The sequence below is a fragment of the Rattus rattus genome, chromosome X (assembly GCF_011064425.1).
Source record: "Rattus rattus isolate New Zealand chromosome X, Rrattus_CSIRO_v1, whole genome shotgun sequence".
Taxonomy (NCBI): domain Eukaryota; kingdom Metazoa; phylum Chordata; class Mammalia; order Rodentia; family Muridae; genus Rattus; species Rattus rattus.
This window is the reverse complement of record NC_046172.1, coordinates 116574499-116598721: the sequence shown is the minus strand read 5'-3', so window position 1 is coordinate 116598721 and position 24223 is coordinate 116574499. Positions and strand designations below refer to the sequence as shown.

General features: G+C 41.2%; 1 protein-coding gene across 2 annotated transcripts in view; it reads left to right on the top strand.

The window, feature by feature from the left end:
• Positions 1-953: 953 nt before the first annotated feature.
• Slc9a6 (solute carrier family 9 member A6) overlaps positions 954-24223 on the top strand; it is a 56957-nt gene continuing 33687 nt past the window's right edge. Inside the window, exons 1-7 of one of the 2 annotated variants that reach the window (XM_032889569.1) lie at positions 954-1002; positions 1146-1370; positions 10991-11190; positions 13370-13447; positions 13725-13801; positions 14100-14212; positions 19165-19270. In XM_032889569.1, the coding sequence (XP_032745460.1) occupies positions 1202-1370; positions 10991-11190; positions 13370-13447; positions 13725-13801; positions 14100-14212; positions 19165-19270 (743 nt within the window). In that variant the 5' untranslated portion in view covers positions 954-1002; positions 1146-1201. Of the gene's footprint in view, positions 1003-1039; positions 1371-10990; positions 11191-13369; positions 13448-13724; positions 13802-14099; positions 14213-19164; positions 19271-24223 lie in introns of those variants that run through there. The other variant, XM_032889568.1, reaches the window with a different exon arrangement.

The window sequence follows — 24223 nt, the reverse complement described above, 5'->3', positions numbered from 1 at the left end:
CCAACAGTAGAGGCCTTAAGGCACAGTGGCAGGCAGGGCTTGAGACTTGTAGCTTATTCATGTAGAAGTGAAAGTCTAGATAAAAAGAAGCCCAGGTCACCTAAGGAGCGAGCCTGCAAGTATGGGAATTTTTGAAAAAGTTCCCAAACATAGCTCAGCTATGGAGGTGAGCTGTGAAAATCTTGCCTTGTGAGGTCTAGAGGGATATGCAGAGATTACTCTTTGAGGGAAAGAGAAATGACAGGTAGGGAGTCAAATGTGACAGAACTGGTGCCATTTGCCTTAAAGTAACAATAAAAAGAAAACAGGGCAGGGAAGCACCCTGCACCAGCAAAGATTTCTTCCCCAAGGTTTCTGAGGAAAGGTAAATTTGAGCACAAACTTGGTTGCCTATTCTTTGCAAGGCTGATGAACCTATGTATTCATTCCTGGTGGTGAATGACATATATTAAGCATTGACATTCAGAGAAAACCCAATTATACAGATACATACATGATCCATGCCTTTGTGTGAGTTCCTTTATGAACTCTTACAGTGTTACTGTTTTCCCCAATAAGGACAGAATAAGGGGATCCCGATTTAAATTACAGAGCTGGAGATTGAGGCCACTCCCTTGGGGACAACTTCATATGCTGTTAAGAGACACTGGGGGACGATATCCAGATGGGTTATGAAGATCGATTTCTGCCCCCTCCCAGCTGTCAGAATAGAACCCAAGCAGAGAGCGCAACCTGCGTCTGATTACACTGGCCCCATGTTTCTTCAGCGGAAAACAGTGGGGTTAGATCGTCAAAGTTTTCACTTGGGACTGAGCTGAGCTCCAGGCGCGCCTGTAGGTGGGCAGACAAGCCAAAGAATGGGGACGCGCGGGCGGGAGTAGAGGCGGCGGGCACTTTAAGAGTGGAGGCCCTGCTGGGCGGTGCCTGCGCCGCCGGCTCGGCTGCAGCCCCGCCCCTTTCCCGTGAGCCCACGGGGAGTGGTCCGACCACGGGCGGCTGCGGGTGAGGAGAGGGGCGGGGGACAGGGGGGTGGGGGGAAGACATGGCTGTGGCTCGGCGCGGCTGGCGGCTGGCGCCCGTTCGCCGTGGCGTCTGCGGGCCCCGGGCGCGTCTGCTTATGCGGCCCCTCTGGTTGCTCTTCGCAGTGAGCTTCTTTGGCTGGGCCGGGGCTTTGGACAGCTCTGGGGGAACGACCAGAGCCATGGACGAGGAAATCGTGTCCGAGAAGCAGGCGGAGGAGAGCCATCGGCAGGACAGCGCCAACCTGCTCATCTTCATCCTGCTGCTCACCCTCACCATTCTGACGATCTGGCTTTTCAAGCACCGCCGGGCCCGCTTCCTGCACGAAACCGGCCTTGCTATGATTTATGGCAAGTGTCTCGGACCCCTGTCCCCTAGCTGGCACTGTCCCTTTCTCTGCCTGCCGGTTGCTTCGCCTCCTGTCCTGGTCCTCCTCGGCCTACATTCTGCCCCCCTTCTCATTTCAATTTCTGCCTCGCCTTAAATCGTCCTCCGTTTCTGCCTCACCCCCCTCTATTTCTGCTACGCCCCCCATTTTTCCTACCTCGTTCTCAGCCTCACCTCCCCATTTTCTCTGGCTCTCCTTGCTCTTTTCGCCTCCGACCCCACCCCCTTTTCCTCTGCTCCCTGTTGCCCCTTCCCTGCCTTCCAAGCTGGGGACCAGGACGGGTGGGTGTAGAGGATGGGAACCGGAGTCGGGTGCGGTGGACGGGATGGGGCTGGGGGCGGGGAAGACATCTTTGCAATCTCCGTCTCTGGGGTGTCAGTTTGGTTAAGGTTCGGTGAAGCTGCAGTAGTAGCTGTGCTGCCAGCATCTGGCATTCATTTGGAAGCAGAGTCGACCTTTTACTTCTTGCCCAGCTTTTGCTATGCCACCTTTCTAGGCGCAGATGATAACCTTACTCCAGTGGAACCCACACAAACTAAAATCCTGAAGTAGGCTACAGAATGTTTAGGGCATTTTAAATGCCGTTCTAATTTATTAGACTATACCAATAATACCTGACAGCGAGCCTTAGGGTTGACCCTTCCGATTCAGGTGTAGAAAAGTGAGGACTAGGAAGAGTTATGGTTCTTCAGCAGCATCTTACATACCATCTGACGAGAACTGGTCAACCAAGTAGTGATTAAGAACCTTCACGGATATGGATAGGGGTGACTTGCTGTTGGCATGGGGTTATTGATCAGTTTGCTGTGTAAATGATTTTGGTCCTTCAGTCTTACTGTGCTTTCTTTTGAGATTATCTGTGTGTTGGGGGAGAGACAGATGATACATGGCAGGGAGGAGCAGAGGAGAGGAGATAAAACCCAAACCATGGGCTTAGAAGTCTTTGTGCCATTTCTCCAGTCTTGTGAAGGGAAAAGATCTTGCTGACAGTCTCCTATCTGCCTAGGAGGGCATGGCCTAAGAGATGAGGGTAGACAGACAATCCATTTGTACAGTGCATGTGTGAAGATTATCTTCATTTGCTACAGCCCTGAATTATTAAGCTTGTTAAGGTCTGTTTCTGAGACTTGAAGACAGGTATACGAAGGCTTGGAGCTAAAAGGCATTTTCCCATGGAGCCCCCACCCACTTCCAGTAAATCCAGACTTCTAGAATGTGCATGCACATCAAGGGTGGCAATAAAAGGTAGTTGCAGGCCTGAGGAAAATGCATGGACTGAGGCTCCCTTTCCATTAAGGTAAGAAACTCTAAGCATGGGGACTAGAATGTTAAAGATGTCACTCAATTTGTAGTGCCCCTTAAGTCTAATTGGTCATACACGCTATATCTTGTCTAATTTCTCTATGTGACACTGTATTGACTTGTCTACTATCTTCAGCAAGCGTAAGCTGGTTAGTTTATTATATTATGTACAGGAACTATAGACATGTAGGAACTTTACGAAGTAAAGACAAACCATAGAAAGGATATAACAACATTTGAACTTTGGTTAAATGCAAATGAGCCTTATATTGTTAAAATAAAGAACTGATCATAGATAATCTCTTTCCTATTGAGAGAAATGGTTTGATATGGTAGTGGTACAAGGCTTTAGACCAGGATTGGCATTTTTAAAGGGCTCGATAATTAAGGCTGTTGATTGTAAGGGTCATGTATATTACATTTTATTCTGTTTTTTTTTCTTCTGCAAACTTTTTAAAATGTAAGAAACCAGGACTTAAAGAGAAGGATCAGTGGGTAAAGGCACTGGCCCCAACACTGTGGCTCAGAACCATCTATAACTCCAGTTCCAGGCACTATGGGCAGCACACACACATGGTACACCAACATACATGTAAGCAAAACATGTGTCCACACACAGTACACATACATTTAAATTTTCTATCTTTATGCCTTTAAAAAGAAATGTAAAAACCATTCTCAACATTTGGGCCAGGAGAAAACAGACTGAGACCTGAAGCTGCACAGCCCTTGAGAGTCAGCCCCAGATTTCTGTTGTACTGTGCCAGTAACTCTTCATGATCTTAGCAAGGCCCTGCTCATCTCTACTCTTATTTGTGTATTGGGAATGAATTATGAGAACTGCTTTCAGCCTAGTCCTTGAGCCCCGAGTAAATAAATGCTCAGTAAATGATAGCTGTTCTTGTTGCTGTTATAGCTCCCAGGGTCAGAAAAGTCTTTTTCCTTACTTAGTCTTACAAGACACAAACAGTATTTTTTTTTAATCAAATAGGACTTTGGACAACCCTGAAAATGTTTGTTCTTTGCTATCTGATGTCTCAAGTAGGAAAACACAGGATTGCTGATGGCCTTTGCTAACACTTCTAAAACGAGAATGAATAGTGCCTTAGCGGTAATATTCTATGAGGGAACAAGCATATCACTTGAAAAACACAACATGCAAGAGTGGTTGTCTGGGAGGCAATCCTGGGATTGACTTGGCATTCCACAGCTTGTCCCACTTTCTCAGCAGAAATGACGACGGGTTATAGAATATTCGTGTTCCTAACTCCCAAATCCAGCTGTAGACTAGATGGGATTGCGGTGACATATATCAAATGTTCAAAACTGAAGAAAAATGCTATTTGTTTATTAAAAGTTACCTGGCCTTTCTGTGTAGCCCAGGCTGAGACTTCAGCCCGTGGTCATCCTGCCTCTGCCTCCCAAGTGCCAGGATGGCAGGCTGTGCTCACCGTGCCTAGTTCATTGATCCTTGTAAGAAGTAAGTGTGAAAACCTTAAACCACAGCTGGGATGTGTGTGGTGCTGTACACCTATGATCACTAAACTCGGGAAATTAAGGCAAGAGGATTGGAGGCTGTCCTGGTCTGCAGAGTGAGACCCTATGTGAAAATGAACAAACAAAAAGTGAACTTAAGTCACCTGTGTGGTCAGTTTCTAGATTGTAACATACATTAATAGTTGCTCGAGTTAAAAGCACTGACTCTGACAGGTGGGTATACAATGGAGACCAGAGCTCAACACTGGGTACCTTCCTCAATCATGGCTACCTTATTTTTTGAGACATGGTTTTCCAGTGACCCTGCAGTTTATAGGTTTGGCTAGAATAGCTAGCCAGCAAACCTATGGATCTTCCTGTGTCCACCTCTTCAGCACTGGGAGTGCAGGAGCACTCTGATGTAACCCTGTTTGTACATGGGTTTGGGGGTCCCAAATTCAGATTCTCTATGGTAAGAACATTGCCAATTGAGCCATCTGAAGCCCTGCAAACAGTGTCAAGGCGCCCACGCGTTTTGCTTATTGGGGAAGTTTTCTTGAGAAGCTCAAAAGTGAGTCACTGTGAGTGGAAATTGTTGCCATCGTTAATTAAGTCTGAGAAGTGATCACTCACTGCAGTGTACTTAGACATAGGAAGCAAATGACAGAAAAATATTTGTTTTGCCTTAGAGAACATTGCTTAGTTAAGTCCTAGGATAAACTGTTAATTTTGTCAGTAAACATTTATTATGAAATGTCTGTGCTATATGGCATATGATGAGAAATGCATGTACGGGCCACATTCCTTGCCCTCAAAGTACTTACATTCTAGTGACTTAATAGATAGTGTTTGCTGAGGATTACAATATGTTAGACTTTGTGTAATTCCCCTTTAAGGAACATTTAAACCTCATAGCAACTCCGTGGTATGGGTCCTCTTTACTGTCTTTCTCATTTTACAGATGTTGAAATGAGGGCTCAGAGAGGATAAATAATGAGCTGCTTCCGATCCTATGTTTAGTTAGGATTCAAAACGTCTATCTGGCTTAAAAGGCCCATTTTCTTAGCCAGTAAACCACAACGCTGTCAGTAAAAGCTCTGACTTTCTTTGCTATCTTGAAATTCAATTAGCCATGGCCATAGAATTAAGTGTTCTTTTAAGAGATTTCATTTTGATACATATAAATGTTTTGTCTCCATGCATTTCTGAACACTTCATACATGTACTGCCCTCAGAGGCTCAAGACAGCATCGAAACCCCTGCAGCTGGAGTTAAAGATGGTTGCGAGCTGCCATCTGGGTACTGGGACTCAAACCTAGGTCCTTTGCTTAAGAAGCAAGTGCTTTTAAGTTGCTGAGCCATGGCTCCAGCCTTCTTGAACAGCATTTTTTGAAACAAGTTATGAATATTTTTCTGAATGTATGCACACTTTTGCTAGGGAGCCCTGGGCCTTGAACCCAGGAACTCACTCATGCTGGATAAGTATCCCGCCACTGAGCTAGATCTTGATAGCCCCTTCAGTTTTTGGTTTCAGACAGGATCTCACTGAACAACCCTGAGTAGCCTCAAACTTGCTGTAATTCTTCCTCTGTCTCTAGAGTGCTGGGACTATAGAACAAACACCTCTTTATTTAACTTCATTATTATTGTATAAATGTGTATGTTTGCATTATGAGTTGTTAGTGCAGGAGTGCACATTCCACAGTGTACATTGGACGCAAGAGGGTAACTTTGTAGACTCAGTTTTCTAGAGATTGAGCTCACAGTATTAGGCGCCTGTGGCAAACATCTTGCTGGCCACAAACACTTCTTAAGGAGTAGAAATTTTTTATCAGTTAAGTCTATACTTAATTCTTCAGTGATAGTACTTCCATATTGTTGAGCACCAGAGTTTTCAGGTGCAGTAGGCAGGAAGACTGGTCTGGAATTCTCGAGAAGGCATATTCCATCATTATCTAGAGAAGCAGACAGTAGTGGGGTCCGGGTGGTGCTAAGCTCCTTATCAGCGAGAGTGTTTTCAGCACAAGCAGATCATGAATGCCTGGTAGGTAGGGTAGGCTTCTGTTTGTGAAAAGTACCTCTTGTTGCCTGTTATTAATTTAAATTTCATAATATCAATATATTCTGTGCCTCCATATGTGTAGGATGCTAGAAGTTTCTGCTTTATCTACCGGACAAAGCATTCTTTTGTGACCTTCCTCTTTACTAAGAATTGTTTTAATTCCATGATTAGGATTTGACCTTTTACAGACTTGAATTTTGTTGATCTGTCAACATTTTTTTCAGAGAAATTTCAATTTTCCAGATGCTGTAATGAAAGGATCTGTCTTATTTCCAGCATAAGTCATTGTTCTGCATGCTGTTGTGTTTTTTTCCCCAAGGTGTGTGTTTCAAATCTGCTCAAGTCCTGCGCCTGGATCAGGGCACCTGCTGTTTCAGCGTAGGTTCAGGCGTGCAGAGGAACCAGTGCACACTGCTCCTTGCATTGGGAAGAATTTATGCTTCCGTTTAATATTCATAGTAGCTGAAGTGAGGCTTTTCACATGTAAATGCAAAGGGAGCCGTTTTTCCTGAGCCTCTCCATTGGGAAGTCTTTTGGGGTAGGAGAGAAGAAAGTTGTCGGTATAGAGGGATTATGTGCATGCAGCCTTTATTGCCAGGCTGTGTCTATCAAGGACTGCTGAGATCCTGTCAGGATGTTCTTCCTCACCACTCCCTGTCCATTTCTCCTCCCCCTTCTGTTGCTCCGAACCTTTTCCTGCTTTCTTCCATTCATCTTATGATGGAGGTTATCTGGACTCAAGATCTTTCTGCTTGTGTTTGTACAACTGGGGGTGTGTGTGTGTGTGTGTGTGTGTGTGTGTGTGTGTGTGTGTGTGTGTGTGTGTGTGTGTTTGCTGGGGCTTTGCACCAAATGTACCTACCAATCTAGTGGGTACAGAGGTTTTAAAGTGAATCTTCATTTTAGGTTGGAACATTGATATTGTGCTGTTGAGCAATTCATCGTTAGTGCTTGCTTACCTTAACAAACACACGTGCTGGTTGGGAGTTAACTCCAGGGACCTGTCATCTTTTCCCTCTCCCATTTCCCTACCAGCTAAGGCTTTTACATCCCCATTGCTTTTTCTCCACTTAGTTCTTTTCACATAATGTATTTTGATGATATTTCCCTTTCCCCAACACCTCCCATATCCTCCTCACCTCCCTACCCACCCAACTTCATGTTCTCTCACTCAGAACAAAAACAAAGCAATAGTTAATACAAATGAGCAGGAAGATAAAAATAATGAAATAACCACCACCTAATGAAACAGTCTGTTTTGTTTTGTTAGCTACTCCTGAGCCTGGGGCCTGGCCCAGGGTATGGTTAATATACTAAGTGACAATCCATTGGAGAAAACAGATTTTCCCTTTCCCGGCAGGAATAGCTTCATGGTTGTGTGGCACTTTGGGTCCGTCTCTCCTTCTCAGTGCTGGGACTTTGTCTGCTTTGGACCTGTGCAGGTCTTGGGTAGCTGTCATAGTCTTTTTGAGTTAGTATGTGTATCAGTTAATTGTGTATACAAGATGCCATTTCCTTGGGGTCATCTGCCGTCTCCTGCTCTTACAATCTTTCTGCTTCCTCTGCTGCACAGATCCCCTTTACAGGACGGGTTTGATAGAGACACCCCATTCAGGGCTTGATTCTCCAAAGTATCTTACTCTCTTCGCATTGCCTCCTTGTGAATCTCCATGTTAACTTCCATCTGCTGCAGGAAGAGGCCTCTGATGAGGACTGAGTCATTTCCCTTTCTTCCTGAATGCTTAGCCACCACTTAGTTCTTTCTTCTCACTCCTATAGCTTTTTCTCCTTAGACTCATCGGTTCCTTGGTTCCTATTGGCCCCACAATGTTAGTGATTAGGGGTCACACCTAGGGCCTACATCTGTAGCTTTTCCCTATACTTTTTTTTTTTGCTTCCAGATGATCGTCTCATGTATGTTCTAACTTCTACCACTGATTACCAAGTTGAGGTTCCCTACTTGCATTCTAGACTGCATGTGCTCAAGTGTGTACTTTCACAGGCACATCAGACTTAGCATGTTCGAACCTAAACTTAGGGGGCTGGAGAGATGGCTCAGCAGTTAAGAGCACATGCTGCTCTTCCAGAGGTCCTGAGATCCTGTGTCAGGCTTCTCCCAACTGCTGATACTACAGGTCTAGGTCACCTTCGTATGTCCTCCATATGCCTACGCCAGGCAGATGCATGCCTATGAATCAAAGTCTTTTACAAACTAACCTGGCCTTTTCCTCCTATAAATTCAGTCTCCCTGATGTGTCCCCACTTCATTAAATGGCCCTGCTTTCCACCTGTGTCCTCCTGCCGATGTAACCACTTCATCGACAAGTCCATTAAGGCTCCTCTAGTCTTTCCTTTCATTCTCCCTAGCCTATTCTACTTAGCCACCAAGGCTTTCTAAAACCTACTATCTTCCAGCCACCCCCACTTCTGGCATTATTCTCTTAGATGAGGTCCAAAGCTCTTACTGCCTAATGATTGCAGTGTTCACCTAGACAGCCATTTAGATCCTCTCCAGTCTACACCAATCTTTTAAAGTAGAACTCTAGTGTCCAGCTCACACTCAGGACTTATGATCTCTTTTTGCTTTAGGACAATAAAGTCCAAGCCCCGTACTTTAACACTCATGGTTGTTTATGATTCAGTTCCTGCAGATCTTTCAAAGTTCACCCCTTGTCAGCTCCTAAAGTAGCCACACTGAAACGCCTTATGATTCTCCTCATCAGTCGTATTTGTTATTCCTTGGTAGATATATATTCTACTATATCTATTCCTTGTAGTGATAGTTTCTTAGGTGACGATGCTGGAAAAAAGCCCTCTAAGGTCTCATTCCCTTAGACTTCCTTAACTATTCTATATATTTAGAACATCTTACGTGTGTGTGTGTGTGTGTGTGTGTGTGTGTGTGTGTGTGTGTGTGTGTCCTTTTTGCTAGCTGGACTGAGAAGTCTTTGAAATGGACTGTGTTAGCAGTTTACATATTGAATGGATGACCAGTCAGAACAAAAGGCCATAGGAAGGTAAAATCTAGTTAGCACTGTAGAACTTTCCTTAAGGAAAGTTCCAGAAATATGAATTCAGTATGTAATTGAGGTTGCATATAATGGAATATCGATTTGCCATACAAATGAAGTTTTGATGCATTCTACAGCAAAGCCAAAGTTCAAATATTATACTAAGGGGAAGAAGCCAGACATAAGAGGCCATACATAGTAGGATTACATTTATATGAATGTCCAGTATGAGCAAATCTTTAGAGATGAAAAAGTAGATTATTAGCTTTCAAGTGCTGATGCTTACAGGGCTGGAGAGATAGCTTAGTCAGTAAACTACTTACTTTGAAGGCAAGAGAACTTGAGTTCGGTTTCCCAGCACCCAAGTAAAAACAGGCATGGTGGCACGTGTCTTCAAGCACAGCTCTGAGGAAGGGCAGAGATAGGCAGATCCCTGAAACTCCCTGGCAACCCAGTATAGCCAAAATTCAGTGAGCTCTAAGCTCAGGAAAAGACCCTGTCCCAAACAATAAGGTGAAGACTGACTGAGGACTACACCCAATCTTAACATGTACCCTCTACTACCACATGTCCACATATGTGCACACATATATGTAGTCTTTTTAAGTTAAAAAAGACCAAAAAGCTAAGTTTGTGTATAGGGGAGTAGGGAGTATTGTAATTTTTTGGAGTGTTGAAAATGCTTTGGAATTAATGGTGATCGAGTTAAACTTTGTGAATATATAATTTGTGAATATACTAAAGACCATTGAATCACAGAATTCAAAAGGGTAAATCTTACAGCATTAGAATTATGTCTCAATAATGCTGCCATTAAGCATTGCAGTTTATCAGTCCAGTTCTATAGAACCTAGAAAATTTAATACATTTGCATATGTGTAGGAGTAAAACCTGTATGCTGATTACAGAGGACCAGGACTAGGACCTTACTTTCATGTCTTGATTTTGATGTGGGCGTTTTACATTTTAATTCTGATCTTTCAGTAATAGAAGAATTTAGTCAATCTAGAAATAGTATATTTAATTTGTCATTATTAAGTATATATTATTTGGTCACCTATGTGCATGTATGTGCTTTGGGAATAAACACAAAGAGCATGTATTTTTGTCTTGTTAATTAATGGATGGGGTTTTAGAATTGCACACTTTTTGTGGTCTTTGGCTTAAGCCCAAGGAGCAGCAGCAAAGAAAAACTTTGCTTTTTCCTTCTTGTTTGAAAACAGGGACTAATGTAGCTCAGGCTGCCCAGGAACTCACTATATAGCCCAGGCAGGCCTTGAACCCAGTCTTTCCTCACCCTCCTGAGTGCTAGGATTATATGTGTGCACCAAATCAGCCACGCTTATAAAGAACAATTTCCAGGGTGACTCCATTGTCACCTCAACGCCATTAGAGCATAAGCTGTGTGCTGATGACTTGAAGGTATCTTGTCATTTATTTCCTTATCAGTTATGGATATGGTGACTTAGAAATGCAGAGGTCTTTACTGATACTCTAGGGCATGTTTTCCCTCCAATCCCTCCGGTCCCACTGGACTACATGAAGATTGGACTCTTAGACATAGGAATTCAGTAATACTTCAGCCTGGAACAGCAATTTGGTGTGAAATTAGGTTGTGCTCCATGAGGGACACTCATCGGAAAATTTCTGTTCTGAATCTAGAGATATGTGGTGGGTACAGATGAGCTGTTTCTGTGTGTGAGAAGAGCTGACGTGTTCTTTCGTTTGCAGGTCTTTTGGTCGGCCTTGTGCTTCGGTATGGCATCCATGTCCCGAGCGATGTGAACAATGTGACCTTGAGCTGTGAAGTGCAGTCAAGTCCGACTACGTTGCTGGTGAACGTCAGTGGGAAGTTTTATGAGTATACGCTGAAAGGAGAGATTAGTTCCCACGAACTCAACAATGTTCAGGATAACGAGATGCTCAGGAAGGTAAGAGTTCAGTCGAGGGGATGCTCGGGTTTCTAAAGCTGTGGAAGGAGCAACTAGGCGAATCTGCAGAAAAACAGCTGCCTGTTTTGCTTTGGTTCTTTTTGTTTTTGAGACAGCATCTTGCTTTGTAGGCTGCCCTGGAATCGGCTACATAGAACGGGGTGACCTGGAACTTGTAGCCATCAATCCTCCTGCCTCCACCTCCTTGTAGTTACACACATGCACCACCTGCCTGTCCCAGCTTGTGCCACCTTGCCTAGCTACAATTTTTATAATTAAAATAATCACTTAAAATGTAATAAATGGGGTTGGGGATTTAGCTCAGCGGTAGAGCGCTTGCCCTAGCACGTGCAAGGCCCTGGTTCGGTCCCCAGCTCTGAATTAAAAAAAAAAAAAAAAATGTAATAAACCCCATTAATAAATGTAATGCTATGAGGAGATGGGCCTGCTTATGTTCTTGTGCTTAAGGCTAGGATCTGTAACTCTTTATTTTACTCAGTGTGTAAGGTTTTTATAATGGACACTGATCAGGACGTGAGTTCAGAAGAATTCATAAGCTTTTCCAGCTTACAAATGGTCCTATTGCTCTACGGTACCTGAGCACATTGAGTCCGTGTGGCTCTAACTGTGGGCCCACCAATACCACTGGGTTCTTTCATGACTTGCTTGTGTTCTAAACAAATATCATTTCACCTTTCTTTGATTCATAATCTTGCACAACTTCTGGGGCCCTGGTAAGAGCCCAGGTATTGCAGGCTGCTCTCCATGGGAGGTTGGGATGCAGTCTCACTCGGGTCCTGGCTGTCCCACTGCTTCTCTCCTGAAGCAGCACCGCTTCACACATCATTCTGTTTTCACCGCCTTCCCCTGCCCGCTTTGTCTCCTGTCTTCTAGTTAGTACGACTTCATTTTTACAGCCTCTTAGTTATGTTCCTATTGGTTTAAACTTCCTACAAACTCAAAGTGTACTTATAACCAGAGTCCTTAGCAGCCATGAAAATGGCCAGTTTCTTAAAAACTCTAGTAAATGCTGCTTCGCGTTCGCCTTCAGAACAGAAGGAGGGCATCTGCACTGTTAGAGCAGTGGGTTTCAAATGAGTGGGGCTGTGAGGACTGGAAATGTTGGCTTGTGTAGAGTTTGAACTACAGTAGTATGGATGCTATGTGACTTTACAGAGAGTCATTTGTAGCAGCTCAGTTTTACTTAATAACAAGAAGTATAACCTAGAATTCTGTTTCTGGATTCAGGTCTTTTTAGGTAAAGTAAAAATATGTTTATATTTTCTCTACTTCTTAACATTTTTAAGTTTTATTGTATTGAGACAGAACCATGCTGTGGCCGCTGTTGGTCTGTTTCTGTGTAGTTCCAGCTACTTTTGAGTGCAAAGCAATTCTCCTGCCTTAGACCCTTCACAAAAATGCAGGGATTACAGATGTGTATCGTTGTACTCTGCTAAGAATTTTAATATACTATTTTAGCACAGTTTCCATAGAAATGGAGTAAGTGACTTCTCCAGCATTGTCATCCTGTCCCTGGAGGAAAAGTAAAACAACAGCTCTCCTCTACTTAAAAACCATTGTGTAAAGCACGCAAAAGTTACAATTCCCTACCTGGGATATTTACTTTTAAGTTAGCATATAGAATAATGGGTTGTTTTCCTTTTCATGCCTGGCTGTCATTGTATTTGGCTCTAGTTTGTCTCCCTCTTCTATTGTCCTCTTCTGTGTCCCCTGTGTCCTCTCATACATGATGTGTTCTACTACCCTCTTTTTCCTCTCCTGAGTTTTTTCTACTTTCAAGTCACACACACACACACACACACACACACACAAAGAGACAGATTGCTTAAGGGGAAAAGAATCCTTGCCAAGTGCACATCAATTAGAATATTAAAATCTAGGATATGTAAAGAACCACGAAAAAGAAAACCCCTCAAAATCTATCCAATTATTGTGCTAATAATGTAAATAGTTATCAAAAGAAATAAAAATAGCCAATAAAAAGTGTTGAGCATCAGAGAAATGCTAATGTACACTCCTACATGAAGTGTCTTGAAGTTGACATACAAGTGTTCTTGCTGTTGACCACTTTAACCTTGAATCCCTTCCTTTTGACAGTTTGATGATGTAGTGAGACATTCTGAAGGAAATAATCGAAAAGAACTCTGTGTTTTAACAGGTTACTTTTGATCCGGAAGTCTTTTTCAACATACTGCTTCCTCCTATCATATTTTATGCAGGCTACAGTCTCAAAAGGGTGAGTTCTTTCACATTTCCTACACTTTGACTGGCCTTAACTCTCCCGTGCCTTGATGTCTCCTATGTTTCCCATGTACTTAGTACTTGGCATTTCTTCCTTTCTTCTCTCCTGGTCTTTTTGAAATGTTGAAATTTATGCCAGTATCAGAATGCTTTCTCTGCATAGCTTCTTCTAGAGTATGATGCATTTAATATTAGTAGAGAAAATTACACTAGAGGGACGTTCTTTGTCAATTGTTGGTAGATATTCTAACAGCATAACTTTATATTTTCAGAGACATTTCTTCCGGAACCTTGGGTCTATCTTAGCATATGCCTTTCTTGGAACAGCAATCTCTTGTTTCGTTATTGGGTAAGATTTGAAGCTTAAATGTCTTCTAGCCTTCAGATTATAATTCTAAAAGAACAGCCTTTGACTTGCATTTGATTTGTATTATTACTGTATTCTCAGATGTGGGTTTTTTGTGGTATGTATTAGTAATCGTTTGAACTTTCCTTAAACCAAAAGTATTAGCTCTATTCAAATACCCATTAATCCAATTCAGGATTAATCTTAGAGCACTCTAGTAGATTACTTTTCTTATTCCTACTGCATTCTAACTTCTTTAATGGTTGGCATGTTATAATATAGGAATGTGTTTATTGAACAGGTCCATAATGTATGGCTGTGTAACCCTGATGAAGGTGACTGGGCAACTCGCGGGAGATTTCTACTTTACAGACTGCTTGCTGTTCGGTGCCATTGTATCAGCCACAGACCCAGGTATGCTTGATGAGGGGAGCTGACATATTGCGGCTGCAGTGGTTCCTGTCAAAGCACGTGCTGTGTTTCTCTGACGTAGAGAGTCAGGCCTAGGTTCTTCACTAGCACTGTGTTGTCTGATGGGGGCGGGAGGGGGAACAATTTTCAAGTCCTTTTGGTTGTTTTACTTTTTTCAGTACATTTACCTGTAACTAGTTCCCAAATTAATGCTGTTTGGATTAGAGCTATTAAATATTTTCTTGAGAAATTTTAATTGGTCTTATATCCTAGTGATTGGATACAGCAAAAGAAAAGTAAGGTTATAGGTTTTTTTTTTAGGTTATAGTTTTTAAAATTGATTGTATATTTCCTTTTACATTTCTAGACAGCCATTGCTCCAAAAATCTTCTGTTTATATTTAGCTATCTACATTTTATAAAAAGGAAAAATAATTTAGGGGTTTTTGTTCCTTTTTTTTGTTTTTTGTTTTTGTTTTTTTTGTTTTTTTTTTGTTTTTTTGTTTTTTTGTTTTTTTTTTTGAGACAAGGTTTCATGTAGCACAGGCTGCCGAACTGGCCTCTAACTCACGAGGTAGCCAAGGATCTCCTTGAACTTCTGATCTTGAACTTGTGCTTATTTCCTGAGTGCTTGGATTACTGGGGTGTGCCATCATGTCTGGGGATCGAACACGGGCCCATGTGCATCATGGGCATGCACTCTACTGTGTTTTGTCTTTTGAGACAGGGCTTAACTGTCATCTGGGCTGGCCTCAAGTCATGACAGTCTGTCTCTTACCGCAGCATTGTGCATGCTGTGATTGCCTAAGAAAAGTCAGTTTAAAATGGTTGCTGTATGGCAGCTATGCTGATAGCATATGCTTTAGAGATTTTAGTAGTCCTCAGCATATTAAAGAAATACTTTTTTATAAATTGGCCTTATGATTACAAAATTATTTTATTGACAAAGCTTGCTTCTTCATTCGTTCTGTGTCAATCTCTAAGAGTTTGTATTAGTGAATGAATTGAATTGCTAAATAAAATTTAAAATTTTGAATGTGTATTGATAAACCAAAAGCTATCTTCAAATGCGGAATTTGTAGAAAATGTAGAATGAAATGGTCAGAGTAAACATGCAGAATATGTAAAGATTGCAGTAAGCTCAACAGTAGAGGATTAAGTAAGCCACTCTTTATGCTTTTGATGAACTGATTAGATACTCCTCAAAAATGTACAAGTGGCCCATAAATGTTTTTAATGTTAAACACTTTTAGTGATTGGAGAAATGAAAATGGAAACTATACCAAGATTTCATCTCAGCCAGGCCAAGATGTCTGCTGAAGCTGTGGGGTGAGGGTGGACAAAGTCTTGCTGGATACAGTGGCTTATGCTTGTAATGCTAGCATTTAAGAAGCTGAAGCAGCTGAATTGCTCTGAGTATGAGGATAGTGTGGGCTACAGAGTGAGACACTGCCTCAAGAAAAAGGAATCTTGTACACTGAAAATTAGTTCAGCCACCATGGAAATCAGTATGGGGGTTCCTAAGAAAACCTTCAAAAACTAGAACTACTATATGATTCAGATATATCACTCTTTAGACATAAAAAATATAAATCAGCATAGCAAAGATACCTGCACTTCCATAGTTATCGGAGTACTGTTCATGGTAGCATACTGTAAAATCACCATGGAAAGTTATCTACAAATAAATGATAAAGTATTATATATATTCACATAAATGCATACATATATACCATGGAGTTTTATTATTCATAAAGAATGAAGTTATGTCATTTCAGAGGAATGGTTGTAACTGGAAATCGTGTTACCTGAAGTAAGCCAAACCAGAAAGACAAATTGCGTATATTTCTTTTGCATGCAAAACTAAAATTAACAAAAGGAAATAAACCATGGAAGTAGAAGGGGAACTATTTGGCAATGGAGAGAGGCACCAGCTGATTAGGGAGACCAGGAATGGTAATGGTTTGAATAGGATCAATGCACATTATATAGATGGATGAAAACATTGTAGTGAAACCTCTTAGCTTAGACAGTTAACATGTAGTCATAAAAGTAACTGGGAAGAACGGCAGCATAGGGACCAACTAAAGGGCTCTTGGTTTTCCTTGTTTGGTGTTGGGAGCCTTGCTCATGGTAGGCAAGTGCTCTGCCACTGACCTGTCTCTCTCCCCTAAAGATGGAGAATCTAGGGAGTCAAAGTCTTCTTTTATTATTACTTAGGCTTTGCTAGAGGTTTGTACTTTTTCACTCTTTGCCCTTGGAAGTAAATCATCTTCTTTAATTGTCATGGAACACAATTGAAGTCAGTGTCCTAAGGTTACCTTTGAATTCCTTCCTCAACTTTGATAACCCAGGGAATGATAGAAAGGAGAAAGAATGTATTCCATGTGCTGTGAGAGATAATTCTAAGATTACTCAGGGCTAGCTAGGCACAATGGTACCTGCCTGTAATCACAGTACTTGAAAGTGGAAGCAGGAATTTCGAGAGCTTGTGGCTAGCCTGTGTTATCTAGTGGGACTGTTTCAAAATAGTTTCCAGATCGCCATTTCAGACAGACATTTATATGGTGTAATTTTTCATTTTTGTAGTGCTGAAGATATATAGAATGTCGGGAATCATGCACAGTAGGCAATCACTCCATGCTTGAGCCCTTTTGCTGCTAATTAATTAGTTAATATAGTATTGGGTATATGCAAGGTGGATGTGTTCCTGTGAATATCTGTATATGTGTGCAAGTGTGTTGGATCTCTTCTTTCACCCCTTTCTACCTTAATGTTTTGAGACAGGATCTCTTACTGAGCCTAGAGCTCATCAGTATCTAGACTGAATGGATGGTGAGCTCCAGTATTTACCTGTCTCTTCCTCCCTACCACTGAGATAGCAGGCATGCCTGTTATATGCCTTTTCCAGCGGGTGCTGCAGATTTAAACTGGGGTCTTGATGCTTACCTGACAAGCACTTAATAAGGTTAGCCATCTCCCAGCTCCCATATTTTTGAGTTTTGATAAAGGTCCTTGCTACGACCTCAAGTTGGGCCTTCAAGTCACTCTGTAGCCAGGCAGTCCTTGACGATGGGATCATCCTGCCTCAGCCTCTGGAGGATTTGTCACTGCAGGTTTGTAACACCCAGGCTTGGCTCAGTTTAACATTGTGGTTTGATTTTCCTCTGTAGTTCAGGGTGGGTTTTAGTCATTGTGTAGCCCAAGTTGGCTTCCCAAGAACTGAATTAGAGGACTGAGCCACCACACCTAGTTGTAGATTCACATTTATAAAAACTGGAAATCGTGTTGCTTCTTAAAAGACTTTACAGAGGCTGTCCCCCTACTTTCAAGAAGCCTGTGGTCTTAGGTGTCCTTGTCTTTTCAGTAGAAGCAGGCCTATGAGGTATCTGAAGATCAAACTGACAACATTACTTCAACTTCCTGGTTTTGTTTTGGTTGGAGCATTGCCAGACTATCTCTAGCAGTAATCTTTTGCCTACATAAAGTTTGATAGATTTCTAGATTATGTACACACTTTCTCTAGTTCTATTAATTTGCATTATCTTTCCAGAACTTTGAGCCATGGGTTCTCTATTCAAATTGTGACAGTATTTTTCACTCTTCCTTTTACTTTCTCTTAGTAAGCATTAAAAATTTTCTTTCTGGGGATGGAAAGATGGCTCAGCAATTGAGAGCACTAGCTGCTTTTTGAGAGGGCCAGGCTCAGTCCTCAGCACCCACATGGTGGCCTACAACTATCCAGTTCCAGAGGATCCGACACCCTCTTCTGCCTCCTACCTGCACGGGCATTCACATGGTTTGCAGACATCCATGCAACCAAAACACCTACACACAGAAGAGAAAAGCTCCTCCAAATAATTTTTCTTTAAAAGATTTATAAAATTTCCCTTTATTTTATATATGGGTCTTTTGCCTGCATGTCTGTGCACCACATATATGCCTAGGTGTCTGAGGAGGCTGAATGACGGTGCTGGGTCCCCTGGAACTAGAGTTAGAGTCTGTTTTGAGCCTCCATGAAGGTGCTCAGAACTGAGTCCTAGTTCCCTGGAAGAAAAGTCCGTGCAGTGAACACTGAGCTGTTTCTTTGGCCCCCAGTTTCAGGAATGTATATGTAGGCATATAACATATCTGCGTTTTGATGCAAGTGTACGCCAGTGTTCTGCAATAAAATTTTACCTTTTAAAATGCAACTTTCCATTTTTATGTTTCCTATTCAAAACTGCTCTCTTGTCTCTGGCTGTATTCATTTTCATATCTGCTTGGGTTTATTTAATGGGTGAGCAGTATGTGACCCAGCAATGAAAGCTACAATCTAGCTGATCACACTTATGTGATTTTTCTAAGAATTCTAACATAATCCCTTCCCCAAAGGAATGGGGTGTTGTGCTTTCTGTCCTTCTTATCCTATAATAGCCTGATATTGGCTTCTTCGTCAGCTAAATACAGCAGCCGTTATTCTGCTCATAAAAATTGTGCCAACCAAAAATGAAAGTTGTGTTTTCATTTCCTAAGGTCTTTACTTAACTTGGTATGCTTCCAGTTTGCAAGTCAAATAGAAGGGAGTTGTAAAACTGCAAGGGACAAGGACTCCTTACAGAAAGGGATACTTTTCTTATTTTCTTCCTTATTAAAGATTAATTGCTATTTAGATTATAAGAAATTCTGAATATACTCTTTATAGAAAATAACCAGACTCTTCAAATTTGCATGAAGATTGTAAGCCAACTCAGGCCTTCAAGGTTATTTTCAGCTGTTTTTGAGAAAGATGGTGTAGCATGTAGCCAATTAGGAGTGAATACTGTCAGAAAAAACTAAAACTTTAATTCAGTAAGAGGATGTTAGAAAGGAAGAAATTTTTGTCTAAATATGTCCAACAGCTGTTGAGGTTTGTGCTGTTTTTGTGGTGTCTGAGTATTCCTCTGACTCTTTCTCTCTGCTCTTCCTCTCTGCTAGTGACTGTTCTTGCCATCTTCCATGAACTTCAAGTTGATGTTGAACTCTACGCTCTTCTCTTCGGGGAAAGTGTCCTCAATGATGCAGTTGCCATAGTGCTGTCCTCGTAAGTGTACATTTTGTTCTATACTGAATACTACATGTGAGGGCACTAGGTGCTGAAAGTCAGTTGGTGAATAAAGTACATTATGGATAGAAATATTCCAAACAATGAGTCTTTTGTCTTGCTCTGGCAGGGACATATATGTTATGGATAAATTGGAAAAATGAAAGAAAAAATTTTATTCCTCTCATATAAAAATAGTTCTTATAAAATTTCCAGGATAGTTCCTTCTACTGTTTTTCTGTTTGTAATATATTTATACAATAGCCATTTTAATGTCTTTAATTTTATTATCTGTTTTAATATTATAACGAGTACATTTTTACTTAGGCTTAAGTTTTGAATTCAAATGCACAAAAAGATTTGTATAAAAACTCTGTTCTTATTCTAGTCCTTGTCTTTCTTGCTCCTTAGAGCTATTTAATAAAACGTTTCTTTGATATCTTTGTATTTCTTAAAATCCCATCACAGGCATGAATATATTTTATTTGGCTCTCATTTCTGTTTTTGTTTTTAATTTTTGGCACTTTTTGAGAATGAACCTGTTGTAGCCTTGTTCATGCTAGGCAAGTGCCCTACCACTGAGCTCCAGCCACTCAATTCTTAGTTGGAAAGTAACTTCCTGTACTGTATATGAGAGCACGAGTATATTCTAGCTATATTTTCATACCAAAGGCAGGTCTTCTGTTTTGTAGCTTTGCAGGATTCTCTGTGAACCCTGCTTTAGTGCTTTGCCCTCTCAGTCTCTAACTGCTCCCTATTTGAAGAACTTTCAGTCCTTTGCCATTCCAAAGGAAGTTGCAGTATTTTAACCAGGCTTTCTTCATTTGTATGGCCATGGTAGAGTACATTCTCAGAAGTGCTGAGATTTGTGGTTGGTTTAAAGGATAAGTGCAATTTTAGTTTTATTTATTATTGGAGAATTGCCGGTGAAAGGATTGTATCACTTTATACTTCCACCACCACAATATGAGGATCTCTCTTTCTTAGAGCTCCCCAGTAGATTACTTGCCCAGCTTTTTTGCCAGCTTGATAATTGAGAAAATATATTATAGTTTAATTCATGTTTTTCTTATTTACCATAATCATCCGAGAAACGTTTTGACCTCAGATGTGTTAAACACACTTTTATTAAAGATGATTGTTGAGTGAGTAATGCATTTTATCTAATAATAGAAGTTGCTGTGCTTGTTATTCCAAGGCGTTTGCAGGTGGAAGAGCTTCTGCACCCAGAGGACCTCACTTTTAACTAAGGACATAGGCAACCATGTGGGCTGTGGCCTTCATCTTATACTAGAACTTGCCCTGAGAGGAAGAAAAAGCCCTTCACATTTTCTCATTATTTCGCTTCTCTCCTTAACTTCTACTTTGTTAGCTACAAAAGAGTCGTAAGTCACGGTCTCTGTTTTGTACAACCTGATACCACTGTGGCCATACTACACAGTGAGACATTACCCTCTTGGAGATATACTAATCCCTTCCATGAGGTGGATGGCGCTGTGTTAAAGGTCAAATCGCTATGTATAAGGATTGCTGCCTTCCCTACTGTGTCTGTTGCCAGAATTTTTATAATTAATATAAACCTAAATTAAGAAACAAAACCTGGGGCTGGAGAGATGGCTCAGCAGTTAAGAGCACTGACTGCACTTGCAAAGGTCCTGAGTTCAATTCCCAGCAGCCACGTGGTGGCTCACAACCATCTGTAATGGGATAAGGTGCTGCCTTCTGGTGTGTCTGAAGACAGCTACAGTGTACTCACATTCATAAAAAATAAATCTTAAGAAAAGAAACAAACCGTCATGGCTCTAACTAATGTTGATGCTGAATGTGAGTACCTTCCATGAAGATAGGTACAAAATCAAAGTTGTGTGCTATGTGAGAGGAAGAACAGATGGAGGGTGTAAGGGTAATTAGGCATTTCAGAAACATGAAATGATAAAGATCATGAAACTTCCAGTGCATAAGTACACACGAGACCCACCCCCTTCAGTCCTAAAGGAAGAGAGTGAGGTGCAAAGAAGGTTGTGTTTAACGTCAGTTCCTTATCCCAGAGGTTACTTTACCGTTTAATCATCCAACTGATAAGCATTCCTTTCTTGTTCCTTGAATGCGCTAAGAGTCAAAAGAAAAATCTGTCTGTTCTGTTCTGGTCCTACCTTAAACCATGGTTCCCTATGCCTTACATTTTCCATCAATAAAATAACCCATTGCCTGTAACTTTAGCATATGACTAGTGTTAAAAGGTATTTGTGCTTCAGTGATGAAGAACTTTGTTTAAAAGGAAAGACTCTTCCATGGAGGGTCTCCCACAGGACCACATTTCTATTGCAGCCTTTGTCAAATTGGGTTTTGAGTGGTTTCTTTTTTTTTTTTTTCTTTCTTTTTTGGTTCTTTTTTTTTTTTTTTTTTTCGGAGCTGGGGATCGAACCCAGGCCCTTGAGCTTCCTAGGCAAACGCTCTACCACTGAGCTAAATCCCCAACCCGAGTGGTTTCTTTCTCTCTAAGAATGATCCATATCTGGCACCTTCTTGACGGTAGGAGCTAGGGTAACGCATGCTGTCTCTGCTGCAGCTTTCATGGGAAAGCACTGTGTCTAGACGGTACAGCTGTTAGTTATCCATGTGTCTTGGTGGAGCTGAACAAGTGAGTCCCTGCCCCAAAGTGGGGGGAGCAGTTGTGTTGCTTGTCCATGAGCAGTCACTAGATGGAGGTACTCAGCAGTACATTGACGGTCATCTTGTATTCACCTTTGATGTGTTTCAAAGGGTGTGAAGTTTACTCCGCTTGTATTGCATTCCCTTAGTTTGATAATTGCTGTCTATATTCTGGAAGGCAATTCTGTATCGGGGGGGGGGTGTTGGACTGTCTTTACGAGAGAATTGTTTGGCAATTAAGAGATTAAGGCCACCTTTTAAAATGCATAAAATATATTTTGGAACTTGTTTCTGTTTGCTGGGAGCCAGTTCTCTCCTTCTACCACGTGGATTCCAGGAATTGAACTCAGGTCCTCAGGCTTGGCAGCAAGTGCCTTTATCCACTGAGCTGTCTCCTTGACTCCAAGAATATGGTTTTAAAGTGAACTTTCTAGGCCAATGGCTATAACTTTTTAAAAACAGAGAAAAGTCATATTTCTCTCCAGAATTCAAGGCTGTTTTGGAAGCACATAAGAAGTGAGAGATACAACAATACTCTGTTTCTATGAGTGGAGCACAAGGGAATGGGCCAAAATATATAAACCTCACAAAGGGATTCTTCTCCTCATTATAGAAGCAAATATTAAGAACAGTTTTTGTTTGTGTTTTTATTAACACAGGGCCTTTTCCACATCTTTTTGTGGTCTAGGCAAGTGTTCTATTACTGAACTTTATCCCTAAAAGCAACTTTTAAATTCTAGCAATGGGCAAAGGTTAAATAAATTATGCTGCTAGTACTGTTTTGAATTCTTATATATCTTGGTTTTGTAATTGTTCCATTGCTCATTGAAGGAGCAGAGTTAGAAACAAGGGGCTAGATCTATAGCACAGCTGTTAGGTTGCTTGCTTAGTCTGCATGAAGCTCCGGGTTCAGTCCCTTGCTCTGCACTAAAACCAGGCATGGCCATACACACCTCTATCCCAGTGCTTGGCTGGTAGAGGCAGAAAGATCAGCATTTCAAAGTCATCCTCAGCTACACAGTGTCTCAAAATCAGCCTAGCCATAGAACCGTGACTCATAACGAATTCAAAGCAGCATGCATGTAACAAAATGAGAAGATAAATACAGAAGCATAAGACACACGTGTTAGCGCTGTAGATGATGGAGTGATTTTTTTCCCTGAGCCATATGTTGTATTGGTATTAGAATCTTTTGAAAAGTGTTCATGTAAATATTTATGCCTCAAGATGAAATGTTTCCTCATAAGAAAAAATTGAGTTAAGATTTCAAGCCAGAGGCCAGCATTTGCCTAAAACAGAAGACACAGGCCCATCGTCATGTTTTCCATGTGTTGTTCATTTTAGTGATTAAAGAGTACAATAATGATACTGTGAAACTGGAATTTAGACTAATCCAAAGAGAGCAATCTCAGAAGGCAAGACATACATATTTTGGTTCCTTCAATATTTTGTAAATATTATCAAAGAGGATGAAGGTTGCTGTAGAGAAAGAAGTGTGTTTTACTCCTGGCAGAATATGTTTGAATGTTACATAGCACAGTCATATTACACTTACCATGGTGGGAGTTTTTGTGTATATGCAATCTTATCATGCTATTGAAGGTCATTTCATGTTTGTCAAAGCAATGCATACTCTTAGTTCCAAATTGATCTGGTTACTTTGAGCATTGAAACACAAAATATGTAAAGATTTCAATTCAGATTGAGTGTCTGAAATTTCTTAATGCTGTTACTAGAAATTGATGTGCTGTAGCAAAATGGAAACTAGTTAGGACATCATACCGTGATCTTAAATTTTTAACAGATTAACATATAACAAGTTGTTTTCATATCTCCCACGTTAATCTAATCTGTGAACTCATTATTTCTTAGAAACATGTTTTCCTTCCTTTTCTTTGACATGTACAATGTCTTTGAGACCGTACTTGTCATGAAGCTGGTACATTAGTGAACTGGAATGAGAATTGATTTGGTAACATGTTGTAAGCACTGTTGGCAGAGACATGCTGGCAAGAGTACGTTTCTTAGTCATTGCCACTTCCTGAGATGACTGCTTTAAAAGAAGCTTTGGGAGACCGGGTCTGAACTTTGAGTTCAAGACAGAGTGTGTCCCTTTGAATTGTCTGGCTTGGTCTAGTGCCGAGTGATGTAGGCTGTAGAGTCCTACGAGGTATGCTCAAAGTACTCCAGAGTGGACCCTAATTCCTTGGAAGGCATTTCAGCCCCATTTGCATAAAGTCTTTTAATGGGTAAATACATGTTAGGCATTTAGCCATTCTGGCATTTTAAAAGTTGGAAAGA